Consider the following 21135-nt stretch of genomic DNA (forward strand, 5'->3'; position numbering starts at 1 on the left):
TTCAGTCCCAAACTAAAAAGCTGAATATCACTAATAATAATGATGATGATAATGATAATAATAAAAATTTATTTGTACCCCAGCCACTCTGGGTGGATTCCAACAAATATTAAAATACAATAAAATGTCACAGATTAAAAACTTCCCCAAATAATAATAATAATAATAATAATAATAATAATAATAATAATGCCTAACTCCACTCTGGCTTCCTCCCCAAAGAGAAATCCATCACAGCACACTTGCAAACCTGAGCAAAACTTTCCCCTCTCAGCCAAACTCTCCTGTGTGGGTGTCTGTGAGAGAGAAGGAAGGGGGAAGAGAGGGAGATCTTGAGCAAAGCCTCAGAGGATGGCTGCGTTCTGCCTCTGCCACCCTTTGAATGACAGCTGCTCAGAATTGCAGGGGGGTGGGGCAGAGAGTTTTGGGAAACAATATAAAAAAAAATTCCTTCCAGTAGCACCTTAGAGACCAACTAAGTTTGTTCTTGGTATGAGCTTTTGTGTGCATGCACACTTCTTCAGATACCCTGAAACAGAAGTCACCAGACCCTTATATATAGTGAGAGGGTGGGGAGGGGTATTTTTCAGAAGGGTGGTGGGAGATGGGTGATCAGCTGATAGGTGTGGAAAACCTGTTGACGACTCTTAATCACTGCAATTGGTCTTATAGGAAAAAGCAATGGGTGAGATAGCTTAAGATAGCTTTGTCATGTATAATGAGATAAGAATCCAATGCAGACCAGGTCTCTCCATGGTTTTAAGTTTGGTGATAAGTTGCAATTCAGCAACTTCTCTTTCCAGTCTATTTCTGAAATTCCTTTGTAGTAAGACAGCTACTTTGAGATCTTGTATAGAACGTCCTGGGAGATTGAAGTGTTTTCCTACTGGCTTCTCTGTGATGTGATTCCTGATGTCAGATTTATGTCCATTTACCCTTTGGCGTCGCAACGCGGGTGGTGCTGTGGGTTAAACCAGAGCCTAGGGCTTGCCAATCAGAAGGTTGGCAGTTCGAATCCCCGCGACGGGGTGAGCTCCCGTTGCTCGGTCCCTGCTCCTGCCAACCTAGCAATTTGAAAGCACGTCAAAAGTGCAAGTAGATAAATAGGTACCGCTCCGGCGGGAAGGTAAATGGCATTTCCATGCGCAGCTCTGGTTCGCCAGAAGCGGCTTTGTCATGCTGGCCACATGACCCAGAAGCTGTACACCGGCTCCCTCGGCCAGTAAAGCGAGATGAGTGCCACAACCCCAGAGTCATCCACGACTGGACCTAACGGCCAGGGGTCCCTTTACCTTTACTCGGTGTTAGATACCAGCGATGATCTGGGACCATTCCTGACCTGCCTGCAGCTTTTCGCTCTCTCTCCCATCCCAGACCCACCCAACTCTCGCTGCTACTGATTCCCAGCAGAAAGAGCAGGAGACCTAGGGCAGGTCCTGCCAGGAGGGGAGGGGGCTTGTTTCAGCGGGATGGGGGCTGCGAGACAAACCCACCCGCCCCCTTCTCAATTGTGGGGATGGGCCAAGCGTTCATGGGGCGCTGCTTTCGGATGCGTTTCTCAGATGTCCACCTTCTCTTTCCTGGGGCGGGGTGGGGGCTGCTCCAGAATGCCCCCTGACGATGGCCGCCCAGCTGGAGTACTGCATCGACATGATCAAAGCCCTGAGGAACGGAGGCGCCCACCTGGATTTCCGGACGCGGGAGGGCATGACGGCTCTGCACAAAGCCGTCCGGTGCCGGAATCACACTGCCCTGATGGTGAGTTTACCTGCAGCCGCTTCCCTTCTCCTCCTGCTGCTCTCAGCTTCCTTTAGTTACTAGCCCCCCCCCAAAAAAATCTGCTGCACCCCCTCCCCCATTATGAGTTTGCCACCCCTGGGCAGAGGGTCTCGGAGCTGACCGGCCTTCCCTGCATCTGCCCAGAACCTCTGCCTAACCTTGTGGGGATTTTTTGGGCGGGGGTTTCCCCACTCACCACCCTGGGGGCCACTTTCCTGTGTCTGGGGGTGTCACAACTGTCTGCTTTACAAGTTCTGGATGTTCTAGCTGGGTGGGTGGAGGTTAAATGGGGAGGTTGCTTAGCACCAGCCTAGCACACTGCCCCCCCCGAACGGGATGGGGGCGACTGCCTTGATTCTCATCGCCGTATCGTGCTTGCTCCTCCCGTAGAGCCTGGGGGCCGCTCTCCCTTGCCCTGTAGAGGCGGACCACCCAGCACTGAGTTAACCTATGGAACTCCCTGCCACAGGAGGCAGTGCTGCCTCCCCCCAGATGGCTTTAGAAGAAGATTAGTCAAATTCAAAGAGGAGGAGAGGGCTACCAATGGTTACTTGCCAGGATGGCACTGCTCTGTCTCCAGTGCCAGAGGAAGCAATCCTTCTGAATCCCAGTTGCTGGAGACCACAGGAGGGCAGCTGCCATTTGGGGGTTTGCCACGGGCAGCAACATGTCTTGGGCCAGCCCCGCTGTCCCCTTGATAAAATTGGGGACGTGGAAATGAAGCTCTGAGCCCCACTAGGGCGACCTGACGGAGCCCACTGCACCATGTACATGCAAGGATTTACGCGGCTGCAAAAATATATTGGGGCAGGGGCGTAGGAAGGCTCCTCGGTAGCCGGGGCAGCGACCGGAGGCACCCCTGGGGGGGGGCATCGTGATATCACAACATGACATCACGACACAACGTCACTGTGGCTCCAGCCCCGGCAGTGGGGAAAAAGTCCTTTAAAAAATAGCAAAGCAAAGGCAAGCAGCCTGCTTGCCTTGGTTTTTCTTTTTTTTTAAAGGGCTTCTCTCCCCACTGCCGGGTGGAGCCACCCGCAGGGGCGAGGGGGGCCAGCGAGGATGGGGGGGTGCCACCCTTGTGACACTCCTCCTCCTCGCTGGCCGCCCCGGCAGCGGGGAGGGAAAAAAGAAAAGCAGGCGCCAGCGGCTGGCTAAGCCAGCAAGCGCGGCAGCGCCGGTCTCGGGGGGCGGTGTCCCCCACCCCAAGTGTCACCCCCACCCCAGGGCGCTGCCCGGGGCGGCACACTCCCCCCAGCCCCCCTTGCTACACCTCTGTATTGGGGTTCTCTAACAAAAGTTGTCGTAATCAGCGAACTGAAACATCAAAAGGCGCACAACAAAAATAAGCAATCCCCATGCAAGTCATAATAAGGCAAAAGATGCAAAAAAGTTTTTTAAAAATATATATATTTTATTGATTTTAACAATTTTAAGCACATTACACAATCAGTTAAATTTTCCATTCCCCCCCCCCTCAACTGAGGGAAGCAATTATCCAAACCCCTCTCTCACAGGAGCTAATATTAGACATTTCAAATTTAACACATTTAACATACAAATAATCATTGCTTAGGTCTGGCCCTTTTCCATAGGCCAGACATTATTCCTTTCCTCAATTTCATTGTAGATTGACTTCCTCAGATCCCCCCCCCCCCCCCGTTGAGTTCACTATCTTTCCTCTTTACCAGTTTTCCAATCCTGGTCGAATCTAATTTTGCTTAATCTCAATATATTTTCTCCTTATCTTTTTAAAAGTAATCATACAATGGCACACTCAACTCCTAATATTTGATCTCAGACCTCAGCTCCTACGTGCTTCTGAAAGTTTATTTAACCCTCATCAAATTTTTGAAAGATGCAAAAATTAAAAGAACAATAACAGAATTAACATCTCCAAGATTAAGTTGTGAGTCCACCCCCCTCCCCCAAAAATACGCAAACTCCAAGGATGGTGAGGATGGTTCAATATAACACATTTTATGTATTCATGAAATGCTTGGTTTGCATTAACTCAGTAATATTGAATTCATTTTGAGATTTGTAGAGGGGAGACCACCCTTCTCGCACCCTGAGCCATGCCAGGAAGCCAACTCTTGCCACATCCACCTCATGGCCAGGCATTCCTGGACCGTATCCTTGGCGGGCAAAGCTGCTAAAAAACCAGCAACCCGCCCCCCCTCCCAATTCCTAGCTGTGCTCCTGCAGGTCCCGGAAAGGCGTCCCGGAGTTTGGGGTGTATGGTCTGCCTCTGCCCCGGCCCCCCTCGCCTTTATCGCGCCGGCCGAGAGGTCCAGCAACCACTGACCGACCCCCCCTGCCTGCCTGTGACTGTGTTTGCGCAGACGCTGTTAGACCTGGGTGCCTCTACAGATTACAAGGACAGCCGCGGATTAACGCCTCTGTACCACAGTGCCATGGTTGGAGGGGACCCCTACTGCTGTGAGCTCCTCTTGCACGACTACGCCAAGGTGGGCTGCATCGACGAAAACGGCTGGCAAGAAATCCATCAGGTGAGGCTGCCAGGTGGCTGCAGGTGGGTGGGTGGGGAGGCTAGCACCCGGGGAGGGGAGCTCAGCACCCAAGCGGTTGCCTGGAGGGTGATGGCCCCACATTCGGGAAAGCGAGGTAGCCGCTACACTGGGCTACAGTGGCATTTGGGAGCAGGGGGCCATCAGGAAACCGATGATGCTTGGTTCTGGTTTAACGGCCTCGGTCCTGTGTACCTGAAGGAGCGTCTCCACCCCCATGGCTCAGCCCAGACACTGAGGTCCAGCGCCGAGTGTCTTCTGGTAGCTCCCTCATTGCAAGAAGTGAGGTTAACCAGGCAGAGGGCCTTCTCGGTGGTGGTGGCGCCCGCCCTGTGGAACGCCCTCCCATCAGATGTCAAGGAAATAAACAACTATCTGACTTTTAGAAGACATCTCAAGGCAGCCCTGTTTAGGGAAGCTTTAAATGTTTCATAGATTATTGTTTTTTTATTATTATTATTCTGCAACACCTGAGTCTGGAGAGGCTGTACATCATCTGGGTTGTTGTCTGGGGTGTAGTGGATGAAGGCCAATGAACTGACCTTGATCTCTGGGAAGATGGAATTGTGATGATTGTTCCCATGTCTGGGAGACTGGCTGGTTGTCCATTCTGGATTGGGTTGAGCTCCCTCTGAAAAAACAGGGTGGAAAAAACAGGCTGCTCCCAAATGAGGCTGCAGTTTAGATTTAATTTTAAATTGTATTTTAATCTGTATTTTAATGAATTGTTTTATGTTTTTGTTGTGATTTTATTGGTGTTAGCCGCCCTGAGCCCGGTTTGGCGGGGAAGGGAGGGGTATAAAATTTTATTATTATTATTATTATTATTATTATTATTATTATTATTATTATTATCCATCTCTGTCACCAGAGGCTCAGTTAGCCTCAGAGGCCAGGAGTTTTGGCTGGCACATCAACCATGGCTGTCCTTGGGAAAGGGAGAATCTGGCATTAGTGGAAGGGAGCCCTATGACGTTTGGCCCATAATATGAAGCGCAAGGCTCTTGGTGGAGCCTACATTGGCCCCCAGTGCGTTTCCGAGCACAATTCAAAGTGTTGGTGCTGACCTTTAAAACCCTAAACGGCCTCGGCCCAGTATACCTGAAGGAGCATCTCCACCTATGTCATCCATCCTGGACCCTGAGGTCCAGCTCCGAGGGCCTTCTGGCGGTTCCCTCCCTGCGAGAAGCGAGGTTACAGGGAACCAGGCAGAGGGCCTTCTTGGTGGTGGCGCCCGCCCTGTGGAACGCCCTCCCATTAGATGTCAAGGAGATAAACAACTATCTGACTTTTAGAAGACATCTGACGGCAGCCCTGTTTAGGGAAGTGTTTAATGTTTTACCGTGTTTTTAATATTTATATTATTATTATCTTGGTGGATCCCACCCACCCCACCCTGCCCCCCCACCAAAATAACGCTTTTCTAAAGTGTTATTTCAGCGATGGAATCGTGTCTGCAAAATGCGGCATAGATGATTCAGAATAAGTAATTCAGTGTTGGTGGAAGGCGAGCCTGTGGGGTGTGTGTGTGTGTGTGTGTGTGTGTGTGTGTGTGTGTGTGTTTCAGAGGGTGATGGTGGTGGGTGATGGACAGCGGGGGGCACTGTTGATGTGGTTTGCTGCTGTCCCCCGTCTGGCCACCCACCTGAACTGAGACTTCTCTGCCCTTCCTTCCTTCCTTCCTTCCTTCCTTCCTTCCTTCCTTCCTTCCTTCCTTCCTTCCTTCCTTCCTTCCTTCCTTCCTTCCCGAAACAGGCCTGTCGCTATGGGCATGTTCAACACCTAGAGCACCTTCTTTTCTATGGGGCGGACATGACAGCGCAGAACGCATCCGGGAACACAGCTCTCCACGTCTGTGCTCTCTACAACCAGGTGAGTCCTACCTGCCCTCGCTCTGACCTTGGGCCCCCTCCCCTGGCACATCATCCCTTGAAGGGGATCAAGAGCCCTCCTCCTTCTGCGCCCGTGCAGCCACCTATCGAGTTCTGCAGGCAAGCAGGCAGGATTCCCTTAGCCCCGATTCCTGCTTTGCAGTGGGTTGGACTAGATGACCCTTGGGGTCCCTTCCAACGTGACAATTTTGCGATTCCTTTCGCCTGCATGAAGGAAGCCGACAGGGAAAGAGGTGTTCGAGGGGATTCCTCCCAGCTGGCCTTAACTCAAGATTCAGCTCCAGGATATGCGGAGCAGTTTAAAGGAAACCACCTCTGAGCATGTACAGAGTGCATTCCCCTTACGACTTGAAAGTGTTGCTCAAGCTGAGTCTTGCGTCCAGGGATTCCAAGTCAGCGGAGGTTCAAGCCCACTCTGCAGGCTTAAGATCTGACACCTCTCCTTCTTTTCCAGAAAGTAAAATACTTGTTCTCAAAGCTTTTCAGGGAACACTCCCTCTCCCCAGTACCAGAAACTCACCCCCCGTGCCCCCAACCCTACCCTACCCTGTGAATAGAATTATTCAAAATAGTGGTTTGCACAACCCATTAAGGAAGAAATAATAATAATAATAATAATAATAATAATAATAATAATAATAATAATATATTTGTATCCCACCCTCCCCGGCCAAAGCCAGGCTCAGAGCAGCTAACAATTGCACCATCAATTAATTAAAAGTCATTCTAGAATCAATTCAGACTCAAATTAATGGCAACCATCGGGTAAGAGTTCTATGAGGATTACAGAAGGAGAGAGGGGGTCAGACTGTGCCTTGGCCAACGGCCTGATGGAACAGCTCCGTCTTGCAGCCCCTGCGGAAAGATGTCGAGTCCCGCAGGGCCTTAGTCTCTTGTGACAGAGCGTTCCACCAGATCGGGGCCACGGCCGAAAGGCCCTGTCTCTGGTCGAGGTCAGTCTACCCTCCCTGTGGCCCGGGATCTCCAAGATGTTTTTATTTGAAGACCGTAAGGTCCTCAGTGGGACATACCCGGAGAGGCGATCCCATACGTACTACAGGTGAAACTCGAAAAATTAGAATATCGTGGAAAGGTTCGTTTCTTTCAGTAATTCAACTTAAAGGGTGAAACTAATAGATGAGATAGACTCATGACATGCAAAGCGAGATATGTCAATCCTTTATTTGTTATAATTGTGATGATTATGGCGTACAGCTGATGAGAACCCCAAATTAACAATTTCAACTTGGGGGTTTTCATCAGCTGTACGCCATAATCATCACAATTATAGCAAGCAAAGGCTTTACATATCTCGCTTTGCATGTCATGAGTCTATCTCATATATTAAACTCCAGTAGCTAATGAAAACAATTGCTTGCATAAATGGACTTTTCCACGATATTTTAATTTTTCGAGTTTCACCTGTATTTCAGATAGTAGCCATTCCTTGCACACTTGTTCAACATCCAATTTAAACTATTTGCTTTAATTCGACAACATTGATGTGCTTGATCCAGCAATGCCAGCCTGGTAGTCATTTATGCCTCTGGTGCCCCCCTGCCCCCCTTGCCTCTTAGCACCCCCTAGGTAAGCCTCCCGGGAGGTGGGACCCCCCCCCCCCTGGGGAACCACTGACTTAAAATATCCCCGAGGGTCGGCTTAGTTTTGGAGTCAAAGGAAATGCTCCAAAGCTGATCTTTGTGAGGGTTTGAGTGTGGAATGGGTGGGGTGGGGTGGGGGTGGCCGGGGCAGAGAGGACAACATACCGCTGAACCGGAGCAAATGTCAAAGAACCAGATTGATGGGTGCTTCCATTCAGTGGTAAGGTGTAGGTTTTCCTGGGCGGGTGGGGGCATAGCTGTCAACTTTTCCCTTTTCTTGCGAGGAATCCTATTCGGAATAAGGGAATCTCCCTTAATAAAAGGGAAAAGTTGACAGCTATGGGGGGGGGGGGGCAGAGAGAAACAGCAGGACAAGTGGAAGTGAGTAGGAGCCCTGTGTCTCTGCAAAACCCCAACCCACATGGTGGAGCTTTCTCTTGTGGAAAGTTCATTTTGCCCCCTTTTTCTTCCTTCTTCGGCCTCTGAGCCAGTGTGGTGTAGTGGTTAAGAGTGGTAGACTCGTAATCTGGTGAACCGGGTTCGCATCTCCGCTCCTCCACATGCAGCTGCTGGGTGACCTTGGGCCAGTCACACTTCTCTGAAGTCTCTCAGCCCCACTCACCTCACAGAGTGTTTGTTGTGGGGGAGGAAGGGAAAGGAGAATGTGAGCCGCTTTGAGACTCCTTCGGGTAGTGAAAAGCGGGATATCTAATCCAAACTCTTCTTCTTCTTCTTCTTCTTCTTCTTCTTCTTCTTCTTCTTCTTCTTCTTCTTCTTCTTCTTCTTCTTCTTCTTCTTCTTCTTCCTCCTCCTCCTCCTCTCCCCCCCCAGTTCAGGAGAGTTCACTCTGCTTTTCTCTTTCCCCTGCCAGGAGAGCTGTGCTCGGGTCCTTCTCTTCCGCGGTGCGAGCAAGGAGATCCGGAACTACAACAGCCAGACAGCATTCCAGGTAGGAAAGCCCAGCAGTGGGGCCAGGGGAAAGGGTCTCTCCCTCCTGGGCTGCCCTCCCAGTCCCACCCCTCCATGTCTCCCTCGGAAGACGGCGCCAGAGGGCCCCCCCCCCCGTGTGGGTTCTTGCCCATCCTTGCCATCGGCCTCCTCTCTCGGGGAGGGGGGGGGAGCAACTGCGGAAAGGGAAGCAGGAATTGCCAAAGAGGGAGAGGCACTTATATATAGTGAGAGGGTGGGGAGGGGTATTGCATTGGATTCTTATCTCATTATACACGGTAAAGCTATTTTTAGCCATCTCACCCCTTGCTTTTTCCTGTAAGTCCAATTGCAGTCGTTTACAGTCATCAACAGGTTTTCACACCTACCAGCCAATCCCCCGTTCCCACCCCCCTTCTGAGTAACACCCCTCCCCACCCTCTCACTATATATAAGGGACTGGTGACTTCTGTTTCAGTGTATCTGAAGAAGTGTGCATGCACACGAAAGCTCATACCAAGAACAAACTCTAAGGTGCTACTGGAAGGAATTTTTTTATTTTTTATTTTGTTTTGACTATGGCAGACCAACACGGCTGTTGTTGTTCAGTCGTTCAGTCATGTCCGACTCTTCGTGACCCCATGGACCAGAGCACGCCAGGCACGCCTATCCTTCACTGCCTCTCACAGTTTGGCCAAACTCATGCCAGTCGCTTCGAGAACACTGTCCAACCATCTCATCCTCTGTCGTCCCCTTCTCCTTGTGCCCTCCATCTTTCCCAACATCAGGGTCTTTTCCAGGGAGTCTTCCCTTCTCATGAGGTGGCCAAAGTCTTGGAACCTCAGCTTCAGGATCTGTCCTTCCAAACACTCAGGGCTGATTTCTTTAAGGATGGATAAGTTTGATCTTTTTGCAGTCCATGGGACTCTCAAGAGTCTCCTCCAGCACCTTAATACAAAAGCATCCATTCTTCTGCGATCAGCCTTCTTTATGGTCCAGCTCTCACTTCCATACATCCAACACGGCTACCTACCTGTAACAGTCTCTTGGGAGTTGCCCCCCTGTGCTAGAGCAAGAGGGCCAGGACTCACCTTGCCTAAACATCTGGGGCGGGCAGCCTCCCTGTTTCGATGGGGCTTCCAGCCAGCCAGAAATGCCTAGGAAAAGCCGAGAGTTGAGTCCGCTTTGGGTGTCTGGAAGCTGTTTCTCCTCCAGCCTCCAGTTCCTCATTCCTGTCTTCCCATTGTGAGTCATGAAATGTAGTTTAGGAGGCAGTTTCTGACAATGCCTGAAGGAGATGCCTCCCACCCACCTCTGCCCCGACGCTGGGCTCCTTTAGCCCAGGAGGGAGGCCACCCCAGGGTGCATGGTGGCGCCAGTCGCCCTCTTGGCTTGGGCATGGAGTGGCAGGTGACACTAGAGAAGCCGCAAGACCTGCGCTTTGGAGATGGCCCCCTTCGCGCGTGTCCCGTCCCCCCCGTTCTGTTTTGGCATGCCGACAGCGTGAGTGATAAATCCAGGGCTATTTTTATCGCAGGCCTTTGTCAGCAAGTCTCCCGCGGGAAGGGCAGCGAGAAGCAGCAGCAGGAGGAGCAGGATTCACTTTTCCAAGGAAGGATCTTTACAACTTAAGGAAGGGCACAGGCGCTGACTCTTCCTCCGATGCCTGGGGAGTGGGCTGGGGGGGGGGAGACTTTGCACAAGCCGCAGCTCAGGAGCACAGGAGCTTTGTTGTTGTTGTTGTTGTTCAGTCGTTCAGTCGTGTCCGACTCTTCGTGACCCCATGGACCAGAGCACGCCAGGCACGCCTATCCTTCACTGCCTCTCGCAGTTTGGCCAAACTCATGTTAGTAGCTTCGAGAACACTGTCCAACCATCTCATCCTCTGTCGTCCCCTTCTCCTTGTGCCCTCCATCTTTCCCAACATCAGGGTCTTTTCCAGGGAGTGATCTCTTCTCATGAGGTGGCCAAAGTACTGGAGCCTCAACTTCAGGATCTGTCCTTCTAGTGAGCACTCATGGCTGATTTCTTTGAGAATGGATATGTTTGATCTTTTTGCAGTCCATGGGACTCTCAAGAGTCTCCTCCAGCACCACAATTCAAAAGCATCAATTCTTCGGCGAACAGCCTTCTTTATGGTCCAGCTCTCACTTCCGTACATTACTACTGGGAAAACCATGGCTTTAACTATACGGACCTTTGTCGGCAAGGTGATGTCTCTGCTTTTTAAGATGCTGCCTAGGTTTGTCATTGCTTTTCTCCCAAGAAGCAGGCGTCTTCTAATTTCGTGACTGCTGTCACCATCTGCAGTGATCATGGAGCCCAAGAAAGTGAAATCTCTCACTGCCTCCATTTCTTCCCCTTCTATTTGCCAGGAGGTGATGGGACCAGTGGCCATGATCTTAGTTTTTTTGATGTTGAGCTTCAGACCATATTTTGCACTCCCCTCTTTCACCCTCATTAAAAGGTTCTTTAATTCCTCCTCACTTTCTGCCAAACAGGAGCTTTGGCATGTGTGAATAGGGGGCTGTCCCTGGGTCCCTGACCCCAACTGGAGCTCCTCTGAGCACCTGCAAGCTGAACCCCACCCAAAGCAGCTCTCCCACAACCAGACCTTGCCATAGCTGAAAGCTGTGACTCCCAAAGGAGCTCGTGCCATAAAGTGTGTTTCAGAAGCCGTGCACAAATGTTGGGTAAAAAAAAGGTAAAGGACCCCTGGAGAAGTTAAGTGCAGTCAAAGGCGACTCTGGGGTTGCGGCACTCATCTCGCTTTCAGGACGAGGCAGCCGGCCTTTGTCCACAGACAGCTTCCTGGGTCATGTGGCTAGCATGATGAAACCGTTACTGGTGCATGGAGGACCGTGACAAGTCCCAGAGCACATGGAAACACGGTTTACCATCTCGCCGCAGTGGTACCTATTTATCTACTTGCACTGGTGTGCTTTCGAACTGCTAGGTTGGCAGGAGCTGGGACAGAGCAACGGGAGCTCACCCCGTTGCGGGGATTCGAACCGCCGACCTTCCAATCAGCAAGCCCAAGAGGTTCAGTGGTTTAGACCACAGCGCCACCCACATCCCCTCTTGGGACTGAGCCTCGGTGCGCCAGTAGTGGTTTAGTCCTGCTGGCCACATGACCCAGAAAGCTGTCTGTGGACAAACGGCGGCTCCCTCGGCCTGAAAGCGCCACAACCCCATAGTCGCCTTTGACTGGACTTAACTGTCCAGGGGTCCTTTATCTTTTTACCTTACAAATTTGGGGGCAGCTGAGAGCTCCTGAACCATTTTCAAGTCTGCGTCAGCCCAACTAACCTTGTTGGAGGCAGCAGTTTTGCTTCTGAATGCCAGTTGGCACAAACCACAGAAGAAGAGAAGACTCTGGGGCTGGTGTTCTCCTAGCAAGTTTGTCCAAAGAGCATTCTGGCTGGCTGCTGTGAGAACAGGATGCTGGACTGGAAGGGACATGGGCCTGATCCAGCAGGGCTCTTCTTACGCTTTTTATGCCCAGTCACTTGTGAGTCAACAGCTTATGTTGCTTCTGGCATTTCAGTGCCCTGTGTTCTATGCAAACAAGGGAAGACCGGGAGGCATCCTGACCAAGTCTGCAGATGACACCAAATTGGGAGGGGTGGCTAATACCACAGAGGACAGGATCAGACTTCAAAATGACCTTAACAGATTAGACAACTGGGCCAAAGCAAACAAGATGAATTTTAACAGGGATAAATGTAAAGTACTACACTTGGGCAAAAGAAATGAAAGGCACAAATACAGGATGGGTGACACCTGGCTTGAGAGCAGTACATGTGAAAAGGATCTAGGAGTCTTGGTAGGCCATAAACTTGACATGAGTCAACAGTGTGATGCAGCAGCTAAAAAAGCCAATGCAATTCTGGGCTGCATCAGTAGGAGTATAGCGTCTCTAGATCAAGGGAAGTAATAGTACCACTGTATTCCGCTCTGGTCAGACCTCACCTGGAATACTGTGTCCAGTTCTGGGCACCCGAGTTCAAGAAGGATACTGACAAGCTGGAACGTGTCCAGAGGAGGGCAACCAAAATGGTCAAAGGCCTGGAAACGATGCCTTATGAGGAACGACTTAGGGAGCTGGGTATGTTTAGCCTGGAGAAGAGAAGGCTAAGGGGTGATATGATAGCCATGTTCAAATATATCAAAGGATGTCCTATAGAGGAGGGAGAAAGGTTGTTTTCTGCTGCTCCAGAGAAGCGGACACGGGGCAATGGATTCAAACTACAAGAAAGAAGATTCCACCTAGGAAGAACTTCCTGACAATAAGAGCTGCTGGACAGTGGAATTTGCTGCCAAGGAGTGTGGTGGAGTCTCCTTCTTTGGAGGTCTTTAAGCAGAGGCTTGACAGCCATCTGTCAGGAATGCTTTGATGGTGTTTCCTGCTTGGCATGGGATTGGACTGGATGGCCCTTGGGGTCTCTTCCAACTCTAGGATTCTAGGATTCTAGGTCCATCTCCAGGTGAATCAGATGTCAGGCTGTAAGCCCCGGGGAGATCTTCGTGAGCCATGGCTGCTTAGAGCAAGACCAGCCTGCATGGACCAGTGGGACAATCCTGGATAGGGTCTGGAATCTAAGCCTGATGAGGAACGGTTGAGGGAGGTGGAAAAGAGGAGACACGAGAGCCATGTTCATATCTCTTAAGGGCTATAATACGGAAGGTGGAACAAACTTGGTTTCCGACCCAAACCGGTGGTTTCAAATGGCAAGAAAGGACATTCTGACCAGCAAGAGCTCTTTGGCAGTGGAGCGGACTCCCTTGGAAGGTCCTTCGTTGGAGGTTTTACAGCAAAGGTTGGGTGGCATCTGTCATGGATGCCTTAGTGGAGATTCCCGCGCTGCAGGGGGTTGGACTAGATGGTCCTCGGGGTCCCTTCCAACCCTACAGCTCTTATGATTCTGTGAAGTGGGCACTTCTAGAGACGCTGGCCTTTCTGGCTCATTCTGCTTCAACTTCCTGAGACTCTTTGAGACTCCGTGGTGATCAACATCTGACCCCCTCCCCTTTCCCCGCTGCCAGGGATTCATCTGGCCTCTCCATCTCTGCTAATGTGTGCCATTTTGCGAGTTCCCATTACGGTGGCAGCATTTCACGGTCTTCTGCATCCATTTCATACTTGAGATCAGACTGCTGCATCTTGGATCTGTTTCAGTTCCATTTTGTCAGAAGCAATTATTAAACACCCCCTCCCTCTCTTGTCCTCCCCCCTCCCCTTTGTGGACTCCACAGAAAAGAAGCAGCTGAACTTTCATCCTGTTTCTCAGCTCCTCCCCCCGCCCCGGTCTTTCTTGGGTCCTGTCGAGAGGATGTGGCAGCCGTCAGAAAATGACAGACCAGTACATTTGTAGGCCGCTCTTTCGAGAAGTTCCAGGGTGCCATCCCTGATCATAGAATTGTATAATTGTAGAGTTGGAAGGGACTGCAATGCAGGAATCACTGCTAGAGAATCCCTGAAGGATGCCATTCAACCTCTGCTTAAAAACCTCCAAGGAGGGACAGCCCACCACCTTTTGAGGTCGTTTGTTCCACTGTCGAAAGTTCTTCCAATGTTCAATCAGAATCTCCTTTCTTACAGTTTGAATCTGTTGGTTTGGCTCCCTCCGGAGCAGCGAAAAACAAGCTTGCTCCATCTTCTAATTGACAGCCTTTGAGGTATTTGAAAGTGGCTGTCCTATTTACGGGACCGCCTCTCCTGGTATGCCCCGCAGAGGACCTTAAGGTCCATGAATAACCATCGCTTAGAGGTCCCTGGCCCTAAGGAAGCCAGATTATTCCCCACCAGGGCCAGGGCCTTTTCAGTGATGGCTCCGACCTGGTGGAATGCTCCGTCCCATGAGATTAAGGCCCTACAGGATTTAACCTCCTTCCATCGGGCCTGTAAGACAGAACTATTCCACCTGGCCTTTAATTTGAATTCAGCTTGATCTTTTATTTCCCTTCTCTTCCCCCCCCCCATCCCAATTTATGAAGATTACCCGCTCTGGGACCCCACAGCTAATTCTCCCCTGGCCTCCTTGCTGGCACAAGTAGGACTAATTTAGCCAGCTAGCCCTGGTGACTATCTAATGTTATTGGATGGATTTCCCCAATATTGATTTTGAACTTTGAATTTTATTCAAAATAAAAAATAAAAAAACATTCCTTCCAGTAGCACCTTAGAGACCAACTAAGTTTGTTCTTGGTATGAGCTTTCGTGTGCATGCACACTTCTTCAGATACACGAAAGCTCATACCAAGAACAAACTTAGTTGGTCTCTAGTCTAAGGTGCTACTGGAAGGAATTTTTTTTGTTTTGTTTTGTTTTGTTTTGACTATGGCAGACCAACACGGCTACCTACCTGTAACTTGAATTTTATCGTTACTCATGCTTTTATACTGTATTTTACGCTGCTTTTATGTTGTATTATAATTAAGTGTTTTAAATCTGTTGTTAGCCACCCTGAGCCCAGGTTTCTGAACCAGGAAGGGCGGGGATATAAATAAAATTATTATTATTATTATTATTATTATTATTATTATTATTATTATTACCTCTTCGTCACTGTTGAGAAAGGACATCATTGCAAAGGCTTTGGAAGACTTTTGCCTTCTAGTTCAGCAATTCTGATGGGGGAAAGAAATTACAGAATAGACTCTGGGGAGGTTGCAGCAGCATGCAGAGTTCACTAAGGGGTGAGAAGGTGAAAGGGTGCTGCTGTAAGTGGCCTGCCTTACAGGGTCGTTGTGAGACTGAACAATATAAATCTCTGTGATCATTGATTTTGCTTCCTTGATGCATCTGGAATATACAGCCCCACCTGACTCCTGTGCCTTCTCATCTCCCCTCGTTTCAGGTGGCCATAATTGCGGGGAATTTTGAACTGGCCGAAATCATCAAAACCCACAAAGAGTCCGACGTTGGTGAGTGAGGGTGTTTGGCTTTCCACGCACTTCTTATCTCCTTGTGCAGCTGAGGGGCCCTGGGTGGGAGGCTGGGGCACGACAGCTGTGGCCCTTGTGCCAGGCCAACCCCTGGCCAAGAGGGCCGGGGAGGAGATGCCAGGAGGACCAGTTAATAGTGCCCCTGCTTGGAAACCTCTCCTGAAGTGACCTTGAGTTGGCAGCTTCAGGGCACCTACCCACTGAAACGGATGAGAGATGGAGCAGGCAGGGCTTTTTTGACAGCTTTTTGTCCTGTGACACCTGGTGTTTCCCAGGGGCGGCGGCAAGGGGGGGGGGGAGCCACTTGATCAGGAGACTCGCCGCCCTGCAGCGGATTTTGAAACCGGTGACCTCCTTGGGAATCTCCGGCAGCGAGTCCGCTCTGTCATAAAGTCCTGTCTGCTGTCTGGAGCACCTGTTTCCCTGGACATCTGCTTCCCTGGTCATTCTGGGAAGGAGGTGAGACAGCTTGGGCTAGGCTCTCCACCACGGGCCCTTTGTGTGGCACAGATGCCACGCACCTGCCCGCCTCTCCTTTGCCACCCAGCTGCCAACAGAAGGGACCTTTTGCATTCCTTGGGAAGGGGGCTGCATGCGGACCGGAAACCTCTGGAACCTCTGAGCTAGCCTGTCTAGTGTGCAGAGGGTGACACTGAGAGGAGGAGGAGGAGGAGGTGGCAAGGTGGCATCTCTTTATCTCGTGGTCGGTTTGAGGTAGGCGATTGGCTGTGCCTCTTCAGGGCGTCTTCAGTCTTGCTCCCCACATTCCTTCCATCCCATATGCAGCTCCCCTGAGATTGCATGCTATGACTTGGCTCTGTTGTGCAGCTACATTTAGAATGGTTTTTGCTCTTCCGGGCCCCCGCTTGGCAGAGACTGAAGGAAATGATCAGGGGGAGGCAGGGGCGTAGCAAGGTAAATTGGTACCCGCGGGCAAAAAAATAAATTGTCAAACCCCCCCCCCCCAGGCATGGGATGGTCAGGTGGTACCTGGTGCGGAAAATTTCATGTCAACACCCCATTGATTCCCCCCCCCCCCCACAAAAATGGTTTTACGTTATTTCATATTATCTTACAAAGGAATAATAACAAGTAATAATAATAAAAAACTTTTTATTCTATCCCGCCCTCCCCGGCCAAAGTCGGGCTCAGGGTGGCTAACATCAGATACATAACACTGGCATAAAATCAAACAATAATTAAATTACCTCCTAAAAACATCTCAAAATCAAATTAAAGTCTAATTAGATGGCTTTCCACAGGGTTGGGGTTGGGAACAGTAAGTGCTCCACTGAACTGAAATTTCAGCCTTCATGACATAGGAAAACGGCCAAGTGAACAGCTATTTTGGTGGAGGAGGGTCAAGATATTAACCGATATGCATGAAATTTCATATATAGCTATATAATCCCTAGTATAGTAAGATAAGACCTTCGGAGCAGGCATTTTAAAAAAAAAATCCCCCCAAAAATTTCAAAAAATAAATAAATTCCTTCATAATTTGTCACCCCCCTCCACTATGGAACCCGGGGTGGGACCGCCCCCCCTCGCCCCCCCTTGCTACGGCCCCTGGGAGGAGGTGGGTGCATCTCCCATAGAAGGAGGCTGGAGGAGACACAGGCTTCTCAGCTTGAGCAAAGGCAACGGCAGGAGACGAGAAAGTGTTGCATGAAATGATGAGCAGCGTGGAAAGAGGAATCTGGGAGCAAACGGTTCATTTCTGAGTCACGGCAGCTGCTGTGGTGGGTTGCACCAAGAGACCAAACCAGCATCTGCCTCCCAACCAGTATCCTGGCTGTCTCTCTCGTGACTGGGAGGTAACAAAATCCCCTCTACATTGAGAACAGCATCTTCAGACCAAGGGGAAGGCTTCCAACCTCGTCTTCTCCTTGGCAGGCTAGCTTTCTGCAGGCGTGGTGTTTTTATTTCAAACGGAGGGGTGTCCCATCAAGGGAGCCCCCACACCACAGCCTGAAGGAGTGCAGCCCAGATGACAGGCAAGGAAGTTCGTTCTTTGCAACCTCAAGGCCTCTGGAGTTTTGTACTCAGGCGGAGGCGGAAACCCCAAGCTCGTCTCTCCCTCCTTTCCAGGGAGTTGCTTCGGTTCCCCACGAGAGAAGAATGGCAGTTTCTTGAGCACCTATCAGGCGCAGGATCAGAGGCAGAGAGCAGGGGCCCATTAACAAATGAAAGGGAGATTACATTAATGAGAATTGTCAAACGGCTGGCTACCCAAACCGACTTATTTAATTTTGTTCCATTGAGAGGGAGGAGACACAAGATCAATTAAGGGTGGAAAGGCTGCCTTGGTTAGATGAGGCTATCAGTCCAAGTAGGTCAAATAGCACTGGGGGGGGGGGAATGGAGGATAAGAGGCACTGGTAGCGGGCAGGCGAGCAGCGGGTCCAGATGGCCAGCTCCTGCAAGCCAAGGGAACTGGCGAAAGAACAGCCCGAAGTGAACCCTCAGAAAGGTTCCTGAAACGCCTGCAGAGAATTGGTATTAGCAGCAGAGGAAGAGCCTGCGGGGCTTGGAGGGGCCAGGTGGCAGGGGATTGGGGGCCAGGCCACATCCAGACCTGTGCTGGGCACCTCATCCCAGCTCCCGGGAAGGTGAAGGCAAGGGCAGGTATCAGAGCCAGGAGAAACACCTGCAAGGAGCGGTGGGGACTGAGTTGGACTCAGAGGGGCCATTTGCAGGGCTGGGCATCCCACTGGCATTGCCAAAGTCATGGCTGTTTCTGCCAGTGGCATGCAGAGGGCTGGGAGAATCCCCTCACAGTGGTTGAAAGGTCCATTCCCTCCCCAGCAGATCCCTCCTCTGGCCAGTGCTGGGGGGGTGGGGCGCTCAAGGAAAGGCCACGGCCAAGCCCCCCTCGGCGCTGTGCTTCAGCACTCAGCACAGAAGTGGTAATATGTGTATGCTGTCGGTAGATTTTATCGTTGTCTTGTTGGGCTGTGTGGTGATGAAGGGGAACCCACCGGGGTGAAGGCGTCTTCTTCTGTTTGTCCCAGTGTCATGTTCCAGGTTTTGTTGTTGTTCAAGTCGTGTCCGACTCTTCGTGACCCCATGGACCAGGCACCCTATCCTCCACTGCCTCCCGCAGTTTGGCCAAAACCATGCTAGCCACTTCGACGGAAAAACTGTCCAACCATCTCATCCTCTGTTCATCCCCTTCTCCTTGTGCCTCCGTCCAGTTCAGGTTACTGGTTAGTTTTTCTAAGTAGGGCTGTTTCCCATACTACTTGGTACCATTGGTCCACTGCTAATATGGCTAACCTGATCCAAAATCCACCCACCCACCCACCCCACTCACACAGGAAACCAAAGACCACCACAGCCAACCACAAATGAACCATCACACCTACGCCAAAACCCGACCTCTCTCACCGCCAAAGGAACACAGAGAACCTGCACAAACAACGCTGACACCAAACCCTACATATATTAAGCAAAGTGGACACATCGCCACCCCCACCCCACCCACCTCTCTCTCCTTCTCTCCCTAATGTCTCAACAACCAAAACTGATTTGTAAAAAATGTTACATGGGGAAAAAAAATACGGGAGAGGCATTGCACACACCTTTGTAAATCAATAAAATCTTTAATAAATAAATAAACAAACAAACAACAACAACAACAAAGAAGTGGTAATATTTATTGACGCCACTTCCCTTTCCCTCTCAATAGGAGGGATATGTCGGCAACTCCTCTAAAAGCAGCAGGATCATTTCAAAACAAGGTTCCTGTTACTTTTCGAACACATGGAGGAACTTGCAGAGCCACTAAGTGGTGTGTGTGTGCCGCGCGCGCGCTCATGCGCAGAGTGGCTGAGCATGCAGGACTCCGAGGTCTGTGCTTGCCAGGTTCAACATGGGAGCATGGGTTGTGTGCATGAACCCCTGTTTGTTTTCATTGGTTTATTTGCAAAGCGTTTCGTTTCCTCTGCCACCCAGCCCACATGCGCCCCCAAAGCATTTTGCAATAATGAAATGGAGGAGCGTGTTGAAATTTAAAATGCAGCGAAACCATGCAAAGGTCCTTGACTAAGCCTCATACTCCTTGGCCATTGCAGCCTGTTAGCCTCTGTGCCTCTGTGGATTCCCCCAGCCTCAGAGGAGACAGGTAACTGCAATCTTGTAGTTGTGGAAGAAGAAGACGAAGAAGAAGAAGAAGAAGAAGAAGAAGAGAAGAAGACGAAGAAGAAGAAGAGTTTGGATTTGATATCCCGCTTTTCAGTACCTGAAGGAGTCTCAAAGCGGCTATGAGGACCTGGGGATGGACCAGGGTGCTAGCCCCACTTGCAGCCTAGATCAGTCACAGTCTCAGACTGCCTACCGCGCAGGGCTATTTTGAGGCTAGAACAGAGAGCATTCTGGTAGAACCACAATGAGCTCTTGAAGGAAAGGTGGGATAGAAATCATAGCACCATAGAGTTGGAAGGGATCCCCAGGGGCCATTAGTCGACCCCCCTGCAATGCAGGAATCACAATGCAGCAGGTTCCGTACAAGGCAGTTTCCTATGTTGCTTCCCGTGGTCTGATGCAGTGACGTGCCTCTTGGGTTTGCAGTCAGAACCAGGTCTTCCACTCGGCTTGAGCTCTTGTGCTCCACTGTTGGCTGTGTGCTTCTTCCTGGGGTCCCCATCTCATGGGGTCAATCTTTCCCACGTCTTCCGAGGCCCATCCCAGCTCCGGCGATGTGACGTCCCCTCCTTCCCGGGGCTGACGATTCTCGCGCCTGCTCCTGCTCACAAGGAACGCTCCTTCTCCCCTTCCTCGCTTGAACTTTGTACTCTTCATCTTCCAGTCGCTGGATCTTAGCGATGCTGTTTCCTGCCAGATAGCTTTAAAAGGGGGGAAAGCGCCCATATCCAAAAGCTGACCTCTCGCTTGAGTGGTGCTTTTTCTCCGCATGGGTAATGAGAGGCTCTGTTCCAGCTGCCACTTAACCTTCTCCTGGATACGCTCCCCGCTCGGAGCTGCTGCAGGCTCTGTAGGACTCAAGTTTTGCAGACCGAGAGAATCAATCTGCTAACTGCCTTCCGAATTCCTCCACGGATCTGCGGCCCACCCTCCCCCTTCCTTCCTCCCTGCCCTTCACAGAATGGGCCGCTGTGCTCATTATGCTCTCCCCAGTTCTGAATGCAGAGGTCATCCCACATGCAGCTGGAAAGCTAGCAACGGTTTGCCTGCAATTAGAAAACAAGGCCATCGGTCCTTCACGGACATTTGACGCCCTCTTCGCTCAGTCCCACCTGAAGTCCTTTCCCCTAAAGAACTAAGAGTCTTGTGGCACCTTCAGGACTAGCACATTTATTGTATTTGTTTTTATTTATTCCATACATATCCCACCTTTCTCTCCAAGGGGCTCCAGGGGGGCCTAGATGGTTCTCCCCCTCCCCATTTAATCCCTACAGCAACCCTGTGAGAGTAAATTTGGCTGAGAGGCAG

General features: G+C 50.6%; 1 protein-coding gene across 1 annotated transcript in view; it reads left to right on the plus strand.

The window, feature by feature from the left end:
* The window catches only part of SHANK3 (SH3 and multiple ankyrin repeat domains 3), a 350793-nt gene that overhangs the window by 113815 nt on the left and 215843 nt on the right, over positions 1 to 21135 (plus strand). The window contains exons 5-9 of the mRNA XM_033162485.1: positions 1607 to 1758; positions 4128 to 4295; positions 6069 to 6185; positions 8678 to 8755; positions 15594 to 15660. Of these exons, the coding sequence (XP_033018376.1) occupies positions 1607 to 1758; positions 4128 to 4295; positions 6069 to 6185; positions 8678 to 8755; positions 15594 to 15660 (582 nt within the window). The remainder of the gene's footprint in view (positions 1 to 1606; positions 1759 to 4127; positions 4296 to 6068; positions 6186 to 8677; positions 8756 to 15593; positions 15661 to 21135) is intronic.

The sequence above is a fragment of the Lacerta agilis genome, chromosome 10 (assembly GCF_009819535.1).
Source record: "Lacerta agilis isolate rLacAgi1 chromosome 10, rLacAgi1.pri, whole genome shotgun sequence".
Lineage (NCBI taxonomy): Eukaryota > Metazoa > Chordata > Lepidosauria > Squamata > Lacertidae > Lacerta > Lacerta agilis.